The following is a 20,957-nucleotide window of genomic DNA, read 5'->3' on the forward strand; positions in this document are numbered from 1 at the left end:
TGTCAAGTGAGAACTAAAAAAATTAATTGAAAGAACTTCAGCAAAGTTGCAGGATACAAAATAAATCCACACAAATTAACATCATTTTTGTATGACACCAACAAAATCCACTAGGAAAAGATAGAGAAAATCCAATTAAAATAATTACAGGCAATATAAAATACCTGGCAAGACAAACTCAGGAATTATATGAACACAATTACAAAATATTCATCACACAAATTAAAGAGATCTAAATAAATGGATAAATATTAATTGCTCATGAGTAGATTGAGTCAATAAATAAAAATGACTGAAACATCTAATTATTCAAATCAAATTCAATCAAAGTACCAAAGTATTATTTTCTAGAGCTAGAAAAAAGTCATAATAAAAATCATCTGGAAGAACAAAAGGTTAAGAGTATCAAGGGAATCAGTGGAGGGGGGAAATGAAAAGAAAGGGGACCTAGAAGTGCCAGATGTGAAACCATACTACAGAGCTATAATTGTCAAAACAATTTTGTCCTGTGTTAAGAAACAGAAAGACTGAACAGTGCAATAGATCAGGTACACATTCTATAGAAGCAAACAGAAACTTGGTATTTGGTAAACTCAAAAGATTCCAATTATTGAGGCAAGAGCCAACAATTGACAAAAACTGTTGGGAAAACTGAAAAGTAGTCTGGCCAAAAGTAGGCATGAATCATCATCTCAACTCATATACCAAGGTAAGCTCAAAATGAGGTCTTAATTTAGACACAAAGGGTAACATATCATAAGCAAATTAGTGGAACAGGAAACATTATCTGTCAGCTCTATTATGGATATGAACTATATATGTATAAAATTATTTATAGCAGAATTAGAAATAAAAAATATGAGTTTATTCACTGGGAAATGGTTGAATGAGTTATAGTATATTACTGTGCTGGTATACTACTGCATTATAAGAAAAGAAAGGAAGAGACAGAGGGAGGAAGAAGAGATTCAGAAAAACCTAGAAATACATATGAACTGATGCAAAGTGAACTGAACCAGAAGAACATAATAAGAGCAATACTGTCAACTGTGAAAGAGACCTAGTTACTCTATTCAATATAATAATTCAAGAAAATTTTAAGAGTCTGCTGCTGAAAAAATATCTATCTCTAGAAAGTTAATGCATATTGAAGCATATTTTTTCACTTTTTATTTTGCTTTTCTTTTTGCAACATGACTAATATGGAAACGTTTGCAATGATTTCATATGTATAATTTATATCCCATTGCTGCTTTCTCAATGGATGGGGGAGAAGGAAGAGAATTTGGAACTCAAATTTTTTTTTAAATGAATGTTAAAATTAACATGTATTTTTTAAAGTTTTTATACAAACAAAACCAATAAAGCTAAAATTAGGGAAAAAAATGGAAAATCTTTGCAGCAAGTTTCTCTGATAAAAGTCTCAACTAGAGAAATACAAATTAAAAATCCCTGAGGTACCACCTTGCACCCATCAGATTGGCTAATATGACAAAAATGAAAATGATAAATGCTGGTGGGGAAAAAACAAGATTCACTAATTTACAGTTGGTAGAGATGTAAACTGAAACAACAATTCTGGAAAGCAACTTTAAACAACCATCTAAAAGCTTTTTAAAATCTTGCATACTCTTTGACCCAGTGGTATACTACTCTATACTTCCAAAGTGATCAAAGAAAGAAAAAAGGGTCCATATGTAAAAAAAATATTCTTAGCAGCTCTTTCTATCATAGCAAAGGCTTGGAAGCTGGAGGTCCATCAACTGGGGAATGGCTGAACAAGTCTTGGTAAATGAATGTGCTATAAGGAAACAATGTGGAGGCATTTTCATGAAAGTCTGGAAGACCTGTATGAACTAATACAAAGAAAAGTAAAAGCAGAGAACAATTTATACCAAAATAGCAATGTTTTAAAGCTAATCAACTTAAAGACTTCATAACTGACCATTACAATTTCAAAGGACTCATAATGAAACAAGTATGCTATCTCCAGAAAGGAACTTATAGATTCAGGTGGCTTGCTTTCTTTTGCACATGACTAATGGATGAATGTTTTGCGTGCTTTTGCATATTTGTAATAAGTTTTTTCTTTCTTGCCTTCTCAATGGGTGGAGAAGGATAGAATTTGGAAATGGAAATAAATAAAATTGAATTTAAAATGAGAAAAAAAATTAAAAACAAAGGCTGCCCTGATTCTAATATATACATAGTCTACTAAACCACCTAATGGTCACACCATCATATTTTTCATATGAATTGTTACCATATTCACATCTCCTTTAATTTATGTTGATTTTTTTAAAATTATGGGTAAAATTGTTATCTATGCTACTAAATAACATTTTACTTCTTTCAGCTAATAGTTAAACCTGCTCAGAACTTTTTGGAATCTTACTCTATCATCTAACATGTTGGCCATTCCCCTGCTTAATTTGTGTTATCTATAAATTTGGCAAGAAAGCCATCTATTCTTTTATTCAGATCACTTATAAACATGTTAAAAAGCACAGAGCCAAACACAAATCCCTAGGGGACTACACTAGAGGCCTTTGCTGAAATTGACATTGACACTTATCTGCCAGTCTAATAATAAGCCTGTCCAAAAACAGAAATTAGATTTTCTTGGAATGAAGCCATGATGAAATGGCTTTGTGATTCCCCATTTGCCATACCTGATTAGATATTTCCTAACCATGTCATTCCTTCATTCAACAAGCATTACTTGTTTATTATTGGGCTAAGTATTGAGGAGAAAGGGAACTGAGTCTGCAATCAAGAACTTTACTCCTAGACTTTTGCCCAGACTGAAAATCTCCCCGATAAAAGTTGGTGAGCCCATACTCTTCTTTTTAAAAATTATTTACAATGGACTTTGCTACTAGTAGAAATGCATCAAGCCAGCACACTCCTGAAGGACTTATGTGAAAGAATGCTAACCACATTGAGAGAAAGAACTATGGAAGTAGAAATGCAAAAGAAAAACATCTAACATCACTTATCACATGTATAGATGGGTATGTAATTTGGAGTTTTGGCTATAAAAGTTTGCTCTATAGCAAAAATGAATAATATGGAAATAGGTACCAAGTAAGTAATAACATTTGTACAACCTAATGGAATTGCTTATTGGCTCCAGGAAGGGGGAGGGAAAGAAAATGAATCACAGAAACATGGAAAAATATTTTTAAATAGATATTTTTTTAAATTCTTTACAGTAATATATTTTGTAGTAGCAAAAAGAGCCTGCCACCAAAGCCCCCAAGCCCCATGGACTGGACTGGAAAAACTGAGAGTAGGAGTTCTTTTTCATTGACAACTTATGATGTTCATATCACTTGGATATGATGGAAGTAATCAGCTTCAAGCTTTCTGGTGAGATGTAGCACCATCCAGACTTGCCATCTACCCTACAATTTTCTCCAAACTCCTGCACACTGACAACTGGCCTACTGATGCAACCTACCACTGGATATCTAGGACCTTCTATCTGCCTTGAGAGTAGGAACTGTCTCATTTTTCTCTGTATATACAGAACTTAGCAGATACTAATGCTCATTCATCCATTCATAGAACCAAAAAAAAAAAAGATGATGCCTATCAATGTGGGAATGGTTAAACAAACTTTGATATGTGACTGAAGTAAAATATTACTGAGTTATAAGTGACAAATGAAAATACAGGTAGAAGCATGAGAAGAATTATATAAAATGACAGAAAATTAAACAGAACCAGGAAAATAATACGTACAATGACTATAGGCCAGAAATGGAAACCAAGTAACTACAGTACCAGGCCTGGAGATGGAAGGTTGGAAGGTCCTGGGTTTAAATCTAGCCCCAGACACTTCCTAGCTATGTGACCCAGGGCAAGTCACGTAACTCCATTGCCTAGCCCTTATTGTTCTTTTGTTTGGAAAACAATACTTAGTATTGATTTTATGACAGAAGGTAAGGGTTTAAAGGAAAAAAAACAATAATACACACACACACACACAAAGTTTAAAAAAGAAAATTAGAATATTTGCCCTTCTCTACAATTGTGGCCCTTCCTTTGTTTTCACAATCCTTTCAAAGATTACTGACAGTAGCAGCTCAGCAATTAAATCTGCCAGTTGTTTTTTTTTTCCAGTAAATTGGTATATAGTTCATCTGGGTCAAGCTGTCTGAACTCAAAGGAAATTGTAAACTTTTACCAAATTCCCCAAATATTCAAATTTCTATATTTTTCTCCCCTACCTTTTCCAGTCCAAAAATCATTCTCATCATGAATATAAATAATTTAAAAAAAAACAAGAAACCATGAATGAAGTGATTTAAAGTGAAAAAAGCATATACAAAAGAATACAAAATGCAAATGTGGTAAAAAAAATTCAGAATCAAATACAATGGAAAATTTTAATTTGTCCTCTTAGGGCAATGAGTTTCAAAATTGGTTAAGTATGAAAGTATATAGTTCCATACTGTATTGTGATATCTGGCTTACCTGTTTTTAGTTTTAGTCTTTATGTCTTATCAATAATTTCTTTAAATGAGAAAAGAGTCGAATACAAGATTGTGGTTGAGAAAGCAAAAGAAGTTAAATAGTTCTGACTTTTCTTTCTCATCATGATCATCTCTTCTCTTCCTGTCATCAGAACTCGGCTAAGATTTAATATTGCTGGCCTTACAGATCTACCATCCTAATAGTCACCTTTGTTTAAATAATATTTAGTAGGAAAACCTATAGTTTGATTCTAAAAATATTGGGGGAATGTGACAATACATTATGAAGCTAGCTGCCAAGACATAGTCAAAATCAGTGTTGTTGATTTTAAACTAAGTCATCATAAGGATCCTTGCTGGCTGAATGTTAGAAAACCAATTATTAACATTATCTATGTCTTCCTGCATTTTAAAATATTTTGTTGAATATTTCAATTGCATTTTAATCTGGTTCCTTAAGCACTGAGCAGGGTAAGGTGTCTGATACCTTAGCCCTATAAGACCTTACTTCCCAAACCTGATAATTTTCAAATTAAGTATACAATAGCTTATATTCAGTACTTTACAAATATTTTTTCCCCCCACAATTATCTCATCTTATCTTCCCAGTCCAATTAGTTAGGACATATATATTCATTTTACAGTAAAGGAAACAGGTTCAGAGGGGGCGAGTTGCCTAGTCACAGAGGAAAGCAGTAAGTCAGACTTGACTCCAGCTCTTGAAGCAGATCTTAACCTACTCTGTCTTAAAATAGGAAGGTAATTAACATATAACATGTTCACTAAAGTGAACCCTTTTTCTAGGCTCTCTCACTTTTAGAAAAGAGTCAAAGACCTAGATTCTTGACTCTAAGGCCTTCTAAGTCTCTGATTATGGAGCAATAACTTAACCTTTCTGAACCTTAGTTTCTTTATTGGAAAAACTGAGATAATACTTGCACAACCTATTTTTTCCCCAAGGTTTGAGAAAATAATTTTATAAACCATAAAGCACAATCTAAATGAAAGCTATTGCCACCAGGCAATTCCCCTTCTAGAATTCATCATTGTCTCCAGAAACTCATCTTCATTCAAATTCCCATCAACTCTTGACACTCTCACCTACTACTCAGTGCCCTCTGCCCATGTGCCCCCACCTTCCACCTTTAGAAAGGAGAGGGCACAGAGTGACCAGGGAAGAGCTCCTTCCACATCTTCCACTTAAAGAAGGGTCTTCTGGTAGGCAGCCATCTCATCAATTCCCTAGTGTTCCTGCACTGGTATGCTCCTCTCCCTCTTTTTTCATTTTAAGTACTCTTTCTCCTATCGTGCCCCATAAGAGCCAAGGACTCTCTTTTGCCTCTCTTTATATCTCCATCACTTAGTACAGTGCTAAACATAGTCTTAATAAATGTTTTGCGACTGTTTCATTGGCCTCAAACCTTATTTCCCACCTCCCATTTCATTGCCACTTTATTAGGAACATGAATACATTAAACCATTTCAAAATTCAAACAAAATAGCTATTTCCCCCAGCTGATTAGTCATCCTATTAAACTGGAATAAAAATATAAAAAATGCTCCCAAAGTTCAAAGACCACGTTTTCATTGCATTTCAAAGCAATCAGGTTTCACTATACCATTAAATATTTCTTTCTGCTGATTAAGTAATATTCATAACTTATGAAATTTGAGTCTTTCTCTACCTAATCTCTCCCCCCTCTTAATTTTCACACTACACTGAACCAATATAGCCACACATAGGTGAAAATTATCAGACTGCTCCCATAGAGGGTTAAAATTAATTCTTCTACACCCTTTTCTGTTGTAAACAGTTTAATACCATTAACAAAAACTGGCAGGAATTCATGTAGACTCCCAACAGAAGAATCATCACACAAAAGCATTAGCTGACACTCCTTAATTCCAAGTGCACATTTCAAAGGATGTTAACTCATAAGAGGTGGGATTCTACTGGAAAAAAACACACTACTTTTTAGGTCTTCATTCTTTCCTCCAGGATCTAGAGAAGATTTAAAATTATTCAAAATGCTGAATATGAAACTAATGCATTTCATTTCTCAAAAGTCTCTTTCTAACTTTAGATCATAAAATCCCAATTTGTTAATGCCTCAACTGGAGATAATTTTTCTTAGAGAAAATCAGCACAAAAGCTGTCTCCTGAATACAGGCATTGAGGAAAAGAAATCATATCCAATTCTTCACAAAAGCTGATCCTAACCAAAACGTCAAATTTCTACAGAAAAAGAGATGTAAATCCCTATACCCACTCTTCTTCCCCCATTAGCACCCTGGTTTAAATCACCTAATGATTATGAGGGTGAAAAACTGTAGCTGTTTACTGTACTCACCACCATTACCAATATAATAAAAAAGGATACAAAAAGTAGCAACCCATTTTAGGATCAAGTATCTGCCCGTTATTTTAGGCTCAAAGGAAATTATCTGAAAAAATGAAGATATCTCCTCCCATAAGTGAGGGGTCCACAAATGTTGAACATTTCATATGGTCAAGTTATTGACCAGTTTTGCTTAATTTTTCCTCCTCTTCCTCCCCATGGCTCCCCCCCCCCCAAAAAAACCTTTGGGTTTATTACATAATTATAGTCCCTGATGCCAGGAGATACTGGCTTGTAGATCACTAAAATTTGGGGGTTCTGAGTTGCAATAGTGGATCAGTCTGGCACCAGTATGATGAACCTGGAAGCAGAGGTCCGAAGGATATTTATGGAAAGGAAAAGGGACCAAAGTTGGAAAAATGGACCAACCGATGATGAAGTTGTGTGGGCTGGACATGTGTGGTTTAATGGTTTCTTCACATGACCAGCACACCATCACAAAAATCCCAATCCCTATTATTCAGAAAGAATTCTTTGGAATTAAATGAAAAACTTCAACAGTATTATTGTGTCTTGGACATATCTATATTTGTCAAAAATCTTAAATATTGTACAGAACCTAACAAAATTTGACAATTCCAACAGGAAATAAGTGGCCATCAAGTACTAAGAAGAAAAAGCAAAATAATTTCAAATAGGGAGGTGAGAGGCTACCACATCTTTCAACACGAACACTAAAAATGCCACAGAAATTTAAGTATCTATCATTACTGTATCAAAAAGAAAAGGTGAGAAAAATCTGAGGCGACTACTATAGGATTTCAGTTAAGATAGTTTCTACTACTGTGCATATAATATACTACATACTATTTCAGACTACACAATATTATGCACATAGAAGAAAACAAGTGAATTTATTTCAGTATGACAAGGGGGTTTTAGGCTCTATTTGTAAAAGTATATCTGATTTAACAAAATACAACTGAAATTTGATTTCCTATATTACAACTAAATTTTGGAACAGTATCTGACGTCATAAGTTGGCTTCAATTTTGATGAGAATTAGTTAAACTTGGTTGTCCAGAACACAAAAATTCTAGTTAACACCATGATGGTACAGCCAACTGGACCAAAGTTAACTAGATTTTGTCACATCCATCTCCCATTAACAACAAACTAAATCACTGAAACGTGTTTCAGGAGAATAAGGTTTTACTATATCATTCAAATCTGAATTAAGACACAACTTTTAACAGAAAAGTTACTAATCTTAGTAATAGTTATGAGATGAAGGTAGACATGATATTGGGTTAGGGAAGGGAATAAGCATTTATAAAGCACCTAATATATGCCAGACACTGTGCTAAGTACTTTTACAAATATTATCTTATGTGATACTGACAAAAACTCTCAGAGGGAAATGCTATTATCACCCCATTTACAGTTGAGGAAATGGAGGCAAATAGAGATTAAGTGACTTATTCAAAGGCACACATTCTAATAAGTATCTAAAGCTGGTTTGAACTCAAATATTCTTGACTCTGGGACCTGTCATCCCAATCATGAGCTAATAAATGTTAAAACAAGATCATGATGGATCCTAAAGAATTAATTAAAAAACTAGGCGAAACAATAACTTTAGCAAAGTTGCAGGATACAAAATAAACCCACATAAATCATCAGCATTTCTTACATTTTTATATAACAAAGTCCAGCAGCAAGGGATAGAAAGAGAAATTCTATTTAAAAATAACTTTAGACAGTATAAAATACCTAAGAATCTACTTGCCAAGATAAACACAAGAATTATATGAACATAATTACAAAACACTTTTACACAAATAAAAGTCAGATCTAAACAACTGGGAAAATATCAACTGTTCATGGATAGGCCAAGCTAATAAAATAAAAATGACAATTCTACCTAAATCAATACTTAGCAAAGTACCAAAAAATAATTTCATAGAATTAGAAAAAATTATAAAATTCATCTGGAAGAACTAAAAGGTCAAGAATATCAAGAGAATTAATGGGAAAAAAATGTGAAGAAAGGTGACCTAGCAGTACCAGATCTCAATCTATACAATAAAGCAGTAATCAGCAAAAAGATCTAGTATTGGCTAAGAAATAAAACAGTAGATGAATGGAGCAGATCAAAAACACAATATATAGAAGTAAATGACCAATCAATCTAATATTTGATAAACCCAAATATCCCAGCTTTTGGAATCACTATTTGACAAAAACTGCTGGGAAAACTGGAAAATGGTATGGCAGAAACGAGAAATAGGCCAATATCTCACACTCTCTACCAAGATACTAGGAGGGAAGGTAGAAATTAAGAGTTAAAAGATTGAAATTCTAGACTGAGCCCTACTACTTAATAGATGTAATTGGAAAAAACTATTTCACAGCATAGTTTCAACCATAAAACTGAAATAAACACTATAGTAGTAAAGATTAAATGAGATAATTGACATGAAGACTCTGAAAATTATAAATTGCCATAAAAAAATGGTATCATTAATGCAACCAACAATGACACCTTACTGAATTACCCTGGCCCTTCCCTTCAGTTAGTAGGTACAAACTTCCCCTCTCCTAACCTCAAAAAGAAATCTGTACTTCACGTTAATATATTTATATATTGTATATTATAGCTTTTTTGTTGTCTTATTTCCTGCCTAACCCAGTTCCCAAACTGAAGTCTAAGCTCCATATTACCTAATCAACTAGTACCTAAATTTGCACATTCTCAGCACTAATTCTAATGCTTTATACACAACAGGCCTTTAATAAATGATAGCTGTTGCTCTTCAACCAATATAGCACAAACTTGGTCTACTGAAAATCAAAGAGCAGACGACTACAATGAAGAAAGCAATCTGGCACAAACTAGGGCTGGACCAGTAATTTGTACTATAATTAGTTCCAAGTGGATACCTTGATGACAAAATGTCTTATTTTATCAAATAAAATGAAAGATACTTCATAACTATGCATAGACAGAAAAGTTCTTGTCCACATTAAGGGACAGAAATGATCATAAAAGATAAAATGGACAAAACTGATTACATAAAATTAAATGGTCTGCACCAAAATCAATGCAATTAGAATTAGAAGGGAAATGGATGGGAACAATTTCTTGCAGATTTTTTTGATAAAAATACTCAAGATACGTAGAGAATTCATCTAACTATACTCTACAATTATATCATTGGACTGTTAGATCCTTAAGATCCCTAATGCTTAGTCCATTGCTTAGTACATAGGAAGAGCTTAAATGTTTACTGATTCACTGAACTATATAACAAGAACCATTACCCAACAGATAAATGGTCAAAGTATCTGAAAAGTCAATCTTCAAATCAAGAAATCCAAACTATTCATGGATCAAAGTGATATGGTTGGGGATATAGACTCTAAATGAACATCCCAGTGCAAACAACATCATGGAAATAGGTTCTGATCAAGGACAAAAGTAATACCCAATGAAATTGCACGTTTACTGCGGGAAGGGTGGGTGGAGGGGAGGAAGGGAAATAATGTGATTATTGTAACCAAGGAATAATGTTCTAAATTGACTAACTAAACTAATTCAAATGGGAAGACAAAAAAAATAAAAAATAAAAAAATAAAAATAAAAATAAAATGAAGTTTACTATATTTTGGGGGAATGCTTGATTATCAATAGATCATTTCTCAATCAAATCTGATCTTGGATACCATCAAAATATTAGAGTAAAAATCAAAATACAACCTAAATTAGAAGTTTAAAAAAGAGACAGATACAGGATGAAATTAAAATTGCCTTGACCCAACCTATTTAAAGAAGTTACTGATGCTAAAAAATGGGAAATGGATAAGGGAATAAGCATCTACATGGACTATCACCATTTCAAAAAGAGGTTTAACTAATGCAAAGCATTGTTTGATAGGGAAAGAAGAATCTAACAAAACACTCCAACCTGTAGATACTTGCTTTTCTTCCTAAGAACAGGGCAGCCAAGGATTGCTTTGAAAAATTAAAGTTATTTGTAAATTCTTAAAAAAAAAGAAATCCAAACTATTAACCACCACATGGAAAAAAAGCTACAAATCACTAATCAGAAAAATTCAAGTTAACTCTGATATTCCAGTTCATATCCATTATATTGGTAAAGATATTAAAAAGGAAAATGTCAAATGACAGTTTTGAAAGGAATGTGGAAGGGCAACTACATATGCTGTATAAGTGGAATAAATGAACTGGTCCAACCATTCTGGAAAGCAATACTCAAAAAAATCACTAAAATATATACTCTAACCCAGAGAACCCACTCATGGGCATATATGACACGCAACCCCCCACCCTCCCCAAGACACCAAAGAAAGACAAGTATGAGTATATGAACCAAAATATTTGTAATAGCAGTTTTTAGTTGTAGCAAAGAACCAGAAATAAAATGAGGGTCCACTAATAGGAGAATTGCTGAACAAATTATGGTATATGAATATCAAAGAATATCAATGAGCCATAAAAAATTGATGAAAAATTCTCATAAAGTCCTTTACAGTAGGCAAGGTAGGGCTTATCTCAATTTTATCTGAAATTGATAAATGAAGTGACTTTGTCATACATCTACTCAGTAGGCAGGACTAGAATCTGATAGATTCAGAGAAACCTAGGAAGATCTGGTAAGCAGAACCAGAATAACAATTTATAAAATGGAAACTTTTATAATTTATATATAATTTATAACATGGAAAACTACAAAAGAATTAAATTATGAATTGTGATCAATGTAATAATCAAAATTCTAGAAGTCTGATAATGAATCAAGCTCCCCATTTCCTTGCAGAAGCACTGGTCTAGAAATACATAATGAAATATATATACATTTTCTGAGAATCAATGTCTGGATCTGTTTTGCTTGGCTCTTCTTATCTTTTATAGAAGACAGCCTTTTGCAAGGAAGGGAGAGAAGTTGGAGAATAGTGAGAACAATGCTAGAAAAGAGCATCAATGAAGGTTTAAAAATGTATAGGACATAAGCAAGCAGGGGCAATATTAGAACTTACATACTACATCTTATACTTTTAAAAAGCAAATAATATATAATCTAAATTCATAATTTTATATACTGTACAATACTTTTCTATTGTTCTTTGTGTGTAGAAATGCCCATGTTTATCAATTCATAAAAACAAGAAAAAGTGTTAAACATATTAATTTAATGGAATATTAATATACTGTAAGAAATAATGAATGGAGAAGACAGAGAAACCTAGGAAGTATGAACTGATGCAGAGAACAGTCAGTTCTGCTATGAAGCTCAAATTTTTCCCAACATGATTAAAATCTATTAGGGAACATTTTAAGCATAACACTAGTCTTCTGCAAGATTCCTTTTTTTGTTTTTAAATGCTTACCTCCTGTCTTAGCATCATTACTAAATATTGGTTCTAAGGCAGAAGAGCAGTAAAGGGTTAGGCAATTGGGGTCATGTTATTTTGCCCAAGGTCACACAGCTATGAAGTGTCTGAAACCACCTTTGAACTCAAGACATCCAGTCTCCAGAGTTGAGCCACCTACATGCCCCTCTGCAAAATTTCTTCATGAGAAATAGCTAGAAAACTAAAAAAATTACATCATTAAATAACTTACAAACTGAAAGCATTCTGACACTGACTTCCACAAGCAAGCTTCATGTCTTTGTCACAGTGAAGTGTCATATTTTATTGTGTATCTTCTGGTATGGAAGGAATTGTGATCAGAAAAGGGTCCCTTGCATTCCTCTACAGCCTTTCTTCTGAGGCTCACAGCTTCTGCAGTCTGGGTCAGGGTGAAGACTCGGTAATAGCAGTATTTAGATATTTCTTAACCAATTAATACATATAAAATTGTGCCACCTTTTTTAAAATTAGATTCCTATCTTTCCTTTATGTCACTAACAAAAATTTTGAGCATTGTGCCCTTAAACCCATTTTCATCTTTCATGTAATGATGACAATTTCTAATATTTATAGTACTTTAAGATTTGCTAAGGCTTAATGTAGATTATGTTCCAGGATCTTAACTAAAATCTCTTGAAGTCGGTGTTATTATCTCAATTTTACAAATAAATAAGCTCAGGCATTAAATGAGCCAGTAAATGCCAAAGGTAGGATACAAAGCCTAGGTTTTCTAACTCCTTGTCTTCAACTCTATCTATTATACCAGCTGCTCAAATATCACAAAAATGAAGTAGTTTAGAAAGATTATGATCATATTCATTAATCTGGGGCTATTCATAATGCTTATCAAGTATAGATACCTATGTAAATGAACAAAGTTCTTCTGCTTTTGATATATAATCAAACAATGGTACAATTGAATGGGACCTAAAAGATCATCTAGTTAGTCCTTCAAAAGAGGAAATGGAGACCCAGAGAGATCAAGTGACTTAACAAAGGGGACAAAGCTAGTCTGAATTACTACTGTCCATCAGTAAATAAGTATATTATAAATTCCTAAAGCCATGTTTAAGTATCATATATTTGAAATATCTAGTGTCAATCACTGTTTTCCACAGCGTAAGCTCTTACTTCATAAGAAGTATTTATTCTTCATTACTTCAGCCATTAATGATTTGATATTTCTGTAGACAAACATAAGTATAGATACATGCAGTGGAGCCAGTACACAATTCTTGCTTTATGTAAATTCACATTATATAAACTCAACTTTACATAAAGAATTCTGAAAGAAATCCAAATGAGGATTCTGAATAAGAATCTGATTGAACTGCTAGCTGCAAAGAATGCAGAAGAAACAGAAGCTTCAGAACCCAGGTCAATTCAAAAAGGTTCACAGCTGGCAGAAGCATTTCATCATTTAAGTAAGTTTTTTTTCTTGTACTGAAAAGATGGACCCAAATACTTCAAGATTTTTAAAGTTCAAAGACTAGTTGAGGATCTTATTTGCTTGTCATTGTCAGATATAAAAGGAAAAAAGAGAGTCATGTCTAAACATCTCTCCACAGCTTCATAAAAAATTTGTATAGTCAACCAAGGGCAGTAGGTAGAGAAGGGGCAAGAAAATGCATGCTTATATTAATGTTACTATACAATACTATGCACACTTTATCATTTAACTACCTTTCATTTCATAATTATTATCATGGCACTGTATTTAAAGTCTGTATCTTGGTACATACATTTTATGACTTGTGTAAAAGTATTACTTTGTGTGTACCTTTGTCATATAGGCTAAGTGAAATAGGTGAGTAGGGGCAAATCTGCATTACATAAAAATTGTGTATAGAGTTCTGTGGAATGCTCCGCTTGCATAAAACGAGAAGTTTCTGTATCTGACAAGAACTTTCTGAATCTCACAAAGAATGGTAGGTAGGTCACTACTTACCTTGAGTGTGAATAGGCTTATTCGTCCAGGAAGTTTGTAAAAGAGTCCCTCACCACCTCGTGAATTGGAATGTAGCATGGCATTGAGGCAAGCCAAGGGGGATGTCCCACTACAACAGACAAAAAGGAAAAGGGAATATAATCCACATACATTTTATTCACTAAGGCCTTCTAATACCTTATCAAGTTGAATAGGCAAGAAGTAAAATATATATATATATATATATATATATATATATATATATATATATATATAAAAGAATCTTATGAAAATTACTCCCCTTTCAAAAAAATTTAGCAGTATCACACGAAGATTATGCGATGGACTATTTTTTTTTAAAATATATTTTATTTGATCATTTCCAAGCATTATTCGTTAAAGACATAGATCATTTTCTTTTCCTCCCCCCCACCCCCCATAGCCGACGCGTAAGTCCACTGGGCATTACATGTTTTCTTGATTTGAACCCATTGCTTTGTTGATAGTATTTGCATTAGAGGGTTCATTTAGAGTCTATCCTCTGTCCTGTCCCCTCAACTTCTGTATTCAGGCAGTTGCTTTTTCTCGGTGTTTCCACTCCCATAGTTTATCCTTTGCTTATGAATGGTGTTTTTTTCTCCTGGATCCCTGCAAGTTGTTCAGGGACATTACACTGCCACTAATGGAGACGTCCATTACGTTCGATTATACCACAGTGTATTAGTCTCTGTGTACAATGTTCTCCTGGTTCTGCTCCTCTCGCTCTGCATCACTTCCTGGAGGTTGTTCCAGTCTCCATGGAACTCCTCCACTTTATTATTCCTTTTAGCACAATAGTATTCCATCACCAACATATACCACAGTTTGTTCAGCCATTCCCCAATTGATGGGCATCCCCTCGTTTTCCAGTTTTGGGCCACCACAAAGAGCGCAGCTATGAATATTTTTGTACAAGTCTTTGTGTCCATTATCTCTTTGGGGTACAGACCCAGCAGTGCTATGGCTGGGTCAAAGGGTAGATATTCTTTTGTCGCCCTTTGGGCATAGTTCCAAATTGCCCTCCAGAATGGTTGGATCAGTTCACAGCTCCACCAGCAATGAATTAGTGTCCCTACTTTGCCACATCCCCTCCAGCATTCATTACTTTCCTTTGCTGTTATGTTAGCCAATCTGCTAGGTGTGAGGTGATACCTCAGAGTTGTTTTGATTTGCATCTCTCTGATTATAAGAGATGTAGAGCACTTCTTCATGTGCTTGTTAATAGTTTTGATTTCTTTATCTGAAAACTGCCTATCCATTTCCCTTGCCCATTTATCAATTGGAGAATGGCTTGATTTTTTGTACAATTGATTTAGCTCATTATAAATATGAGTAATTAAAGATGGACTATTTTTTAATATACTGACAAATGTTATCTGTGGAAATATATTCATGATATGTAACCGATTAAAATGACAAAAGGTTTACATATAAGGAAACTGAGATTTGAGAAGTTAAATGATTTACTTAAGATCATTCAAGCGGGAAAATTAGGACTAGACCCTAGGTTTGCTGTTTAGTACAGAGAAAAGAACACTGGCTCTGTTATCATTAGACTTAGATTCAAATCTCATTTTTGAAATTTGTACAGTATTAGTCAGGTCACAAACACCCTGGTCCAAGTTTCCTTATAAAGTGAGAGTTTTAGAATGGCCTGATCCTTTCCAGTTCTACATCTATGATCCTATGACAATCAGAAGTCCTAGTATTTCTTTTATTGCTACACTGCTAGCCAAATACCATTCAGTATTTTTCAATAATTTTCTGATTATAGTAGGCATTTCATGTTTGGGGGCATTAGGTAATAAAATTAGTTATCTGGAAAGTCACGATGATTATAAACACAATCAAAAATGTTATTGAATTCTAAAAATTCTAAAATTCATTCTAAAAACCAACTCCACAAATTTAAAGAAACTAAGTTTCCTTTAAAGTTTCCTAAAGCAACAACTCCCACTGACAAAAGCATTTTTTCCCAAATATACATAACAACTTTTTACATTTTTTTCTAAAATTGAATTCCAAATTCTTCCCCTCACCTTCCATTCACACACACCCAAGCAATTTGATCTAGTTTATACAAAGCATATTACCATTAGACATGTCGTAGAAGATGACTCATGAGACAAACAAAAAAAACACAAAGAAAACAAAGTGGGAAAAAAATATGCTTTGATATGCATTCAGACTCCATCAGTTCTCTCTAAAAGTGGACAGCATTCTTCATCATTAACCCTGTGGCATTCTCTAGAATCACTGTATTGCAAAGTCATTCACAATCGATCCTCATACAATATTGCTATTACTATGTACAATGTTCTCTTGGTTTTGTTTACTTCACTCTGCATGAGTCCATATAGGTCTTTCCATTTTTTTCTGAAATCATCCTGCTCAACATTTCTTATCACCCAATAGTATTCCTTCACCATCATATACAACTTGTTCAGCCATTCCCCAAATAATGAACACACAATTCCAAAGCTTTGTCACCACAAAAAGAGCTCCTATACTTTTGAACAAAAAAGTTCTCCCTTCTTCCTTTTTAAAAGAAATTCTGAGATACAGACATAGTAGTGGTATTGCTGGGTCAAAGGTTATACAGTTTTATAGCCATTTGAGTATAACTCCAAATTGCCCTCCAGAATGGTCGCATCAGTTCACAGTTCCATCAACAATGCATTAATGTCCCAATTTTCCCACAACCCCTCCAATATTTTCCTTTTCTGTCATATTACTCAACTGAATGTTGTTCCTAAAATATTTCTTAGGGTCTAATTTAAAAGACAGAAAATAGAACCAGAATACGCATAGAATCACATTTTTTAAAAAGCAACAAGATAAAAAAACCAGAAACAAAAAATAATTTAAATGGAGACACGGAATATCAAAGACTATTTTTCTTATAATCTTATTAAAGTTAATATGTTGTAATGTATAAAATAAGCTTTAAAAACAGGTTTTCAGTTTTCTGTATGTTTTTTTCTTTAATCAATTCCTTCTGCTAATACTATGTATTGGTTCCAAGACAGAAGAACAGTAAGGGCTAGGCAATGAGAATTAGGTGACTTATCCAGGGTCATACAGTTTGGAAGTGTCTGAGGTCAAATTTGAATCAGTACTCCCATCTCTAGGCCTGACTATCCACAAAGCCATCTAGCTGCCCTCTTGTGTATGATCTTTTAAAATTCTGTTTGTGCATTTTTTTCTATTTCTTTTTGTTAATGATCACCAAGGGAAAGGGAGGGAGAAATTATGAGAAAGATCACAGAGAATCCATGAACCAGAGCTGAGAACAGGTGTCAGCTGGTAGTTTTGTCACTTATTACCCAGTTCCAGGGTAGGGCATGGCAGAGAGAAACAGTTGCCAACAAGATGGGTCCATAACAAGAACAAGTTCCAAAAATTTTGTTGTGTACGTCTGAGCACTCAGTTCTGAACTTTAGCCCTACATATAAGCCTGCAGTGGAATAATCAGACCAAGAGACTACTACCAAAGGAGAGTCAGCAGCTCAATTCCTCTGAACCTGAATAACCTCCAAACAGGCTAACTGTGACTAAGTCCAGCAAGTCTACTGAAACTCAACCATAAAAAGTCAAAAGACCCAAAGTTGGATCAGGAACCTGTAGAGTGACGGATAGGAGGACAATGAATAGACCTCTCCCCAGATCATTCTGAGAATGACATAAAAGATAAATGCTCAATCCAGAAGGCTCCCACAAGGGAGCAGAGAAACCAATACTAAAATAAAGTTCAAAGTCAACGGGCAAACAAAAAAGAACATTATAAAGAGCTACTATAGTATTAGGGAAGCTCCATGAGAAAAGCACACAGAAGACAATGATTTTAAAATATTCACAAGCAAAGTCTTAAAGAAAAATGCTAATTAGACAAATCCAAACAAAAATTCTTGGAGGAGTTAAATAAAGCCATAAAAAAGGGGAGGCGAAATCAAAATAAGAGCCATATTTTTAAAAAGGGAAAATAAATAAGAACTATGAAAGAAAGCTACAAAAAGCAATATTATGGAAAAAATAACTCCTTAAAAATAAGAACTAGGGGGAAGCTGGGGAGCTCAGTGGATTGAGAGCCAGGCCTAGAGATGGGAGGTCGTTCAAATCTGGGCTCAGACACTTCCTAGCTGTGTGACCATGGGCAAGTCACTTAACCCTCATTGCCTAGGCCTTATAGCACTCTTCTGCCTTGGAACCAATTCTGGAACTTGGAACCAGTATTGATTCTAAGACAGAAGGTAAGAAGAAGAAGAAGTAAAAATGAGTCAAATGGAAGCCAATGTTACTACTATTAGACTCAAGAAATTATAAAATAAGTCAAAAGACTGAAAAAATGGGAGAGGAAAATGTGAACTATCTCATAGGAAAAGCAACTAACCTGGAAAACAGATCAAAGAGAGATAATTTAATGATCACTGGACTACCTGAAAGTCATAATTTTTCTTTTTTTTTTTATTTAGTCAATTTAGAACATTATTCCTTGATTACAAGAATCATATTCTTTCCCTCCCTCCCTCCCTTTTCCCCACCCCTTCCGATAGCCAACACACAATTCTACATATGTCCTTGATCAGAACCTATTTCCATGTTGTTGATGGGAATAATCATTTAGAATCTACATCCCTAGTCATATCCCCCTCAAACCATGTAATCAAGCAGTTGTTTTTCTCCTGTGTTTCTACTCCCACAATTTTTCCTCTGAATGAGGATAGCGTTCTTCCTCGTAAATCCCTCAGAGTTGTTCAGGATCACTGCGTTGCCACTAATGGAGAAGTCCATTATATTCGATTGTACCACAGTGTATCAGTCTCTGTGTACAATGTTCTCCTGGTTCTGCTCCTCTCACTCTGCATCACTTCCTGGAGGTTGTTCCAGTTCCCATGGAATTCCTCCAGTTTATTATTCCTTTGAGCACAATAGTATTCCATCACTAACATATACCACAATTTGTTCAGCCATTCCCCAATTGAAAGGCATCCCCTCATTTTCCAATTTTTTTGCCACTACAAAGAGCACAGCTATGAATATTCTTGTACATGTCTTTTTCCTTATTATCTCTTTGGGGGTACAAACCCAGCAGTGCTATGGGTGGATCAACGGGCAGACAGTCTTTTAGTGCCTTTTGGGCATAGTCCCAAATTACCCTCCAGAATGGTTGGATCAATTCACAATTCCACCAGCAATGCATTAATGTTCCAACTTTGCCACATTACCTTTCCTTTGCTGTCATGTTAGCCAATCTGCTAAGTGTGAGGTGATGCCTCAGAGTTGTTTTGATTTGCATCTCTCTGATTAAAAGAAAAGAACACTTTTTCATATGCTTATTAATAGTTTTGATTTACGAATGTAATGGACTTCTCCATTAGTGGCGGTGAAATGTCCCTGAACAATCTGCAGGGATCTAGGAGAAAAAACACTATTCATAAGCAGAGGACAAACTGTGGGAGTAGAAACACCGAGGAAAAGCAACTGCCTGACTACAGCATTTGAGGGGAACATGACAGAGGAGAGACTCTAAACGAACACACTAATGCAAATATTAACAACATGGCAATGGGTTCGAATCAAGAACACATGTGATACCCAGTGGAATCACGCGTCAGCTACAGGGGGTGGGGGGGAGGAAAAGAAAATGATCTTTGTCTTTAATGAATAATGCATGGAAATGATCAAATATTATAAAATTTTAAAAAATAGTTTTGATTTATCTGAAAATTGCCTATTCATGTCCCTTGTCCCATAATTTTTTAAAATTTAATTTTATTTTATTTTATTTGGTCATTTCCAAACATTATTCATTAGAAACAAAGATCATTTTCTTTTCTTCCCTCCTCCCCCTCCCACCACCTCTCCCATAGCTGATGCGCGATTTCACTGGGTATCACATGTGTTCTTGATTCAAACCCATTTCCATGTTGTTGGTATCTGCATCAGTGTTCATTTAGAGCCTCTCCTCAGTCATATCCCCTCAACTCCTGCAGACAAGCAGTTGCTTTTCATCAGTGTTTTTACTCCCACAGTTTATCCTCTGCTTGTGGATAGTGTTTTTTAGATCCCTGCAGATTGTTCAGGGACATTGCATTGACACCAATGGAGAAGTCCATTACCTTCGATTGTACCACAGTGTATCAGTCTCTGTGTACAATGTTTTCCTGGTTCTGCTCCTTTCGCTCTGCATTACTTCCTGGAAGTTGTTCCAGTCTCCATGGAATTCCTCCATTTTATTATTCCTTTTAGCACAACATAATTTTTCTTAAAAGGGGAGGAGGTTTAGAAATAAGAATTCAAGAAAATATAATGGTAAACTGACAATATTATCTTAGAACCAGAGAATGAAGTGAAATTGAAAGATTTCACTAGTCACCTCCTGAAAAGAAATCCCTAAATGAAACTCCAAGTAATACTATAGTCTAAATTTAGAGATCTTAAGTAAATTAAATTATTTTAAAATTGCAAACAGGTAGGAAGAAGAAATTCAACCACTGAGAAGCCAAAGTCAGGATCACACAAGATTTAGCAGCTACCACTAAAAAGGGCTGAAAGGGCTAGAAAAGAGTATTCCAGAAAACTAAGAATCTAGTATTACAGCCAAGAATAATCTATCCAGCAAAACTGAGTATAATCCTTTTTACTTTTGGGGGGGAGGAATATTTAATGAAAGAAAAGACTTTTAAGCATTCTTGACAAAAACACCAGAGCTGAATATATCATCTGACATACAAA

General features: G+C 34.4%; 1 protein-coding gene across 4 annotated transcripts in view; it reads right to left on the reverse strand.

Moving 5' to 3' along the window:
- Window positions 1-20,957, reverse strand: part of ASXL1 (ASXL transcriptional regulator 1) — a 66,649-nt gene that overhangs the window by 25,030 nt on the left and 20,662 nt on the right. For all 4 annotated transcript variants that reach the window (XM_007474454.3, XM_007474452.3, XM_007474453.3 and 1 more), the window contains exon 3: window positions 14,205-14,313. In XM_007474454.3, the coding sequence (XP_007474516.2) occupies window positions 14,205-14,313 (109 nt within the window). The remainder of the gene's footprint in view (window positions 1-14,204; window positions 14,314-20,957) is intronic.

The sequence above is a fragment of the Monodelphis domestica genome, chromosome 1 (assembly GCF_027887165.1).
Source record: "Monodelphis domestica isolate mMonDom1 chromosome 1, mMonDom1.pri, whole genome shotgun sequence".
Taxonomy (NCBI): Eukaryota; Metazoa; Chordata; class Mammalia; order Didelphimorphia; family Didelphidae; genus Monodelphis; species Monodelphis domestica.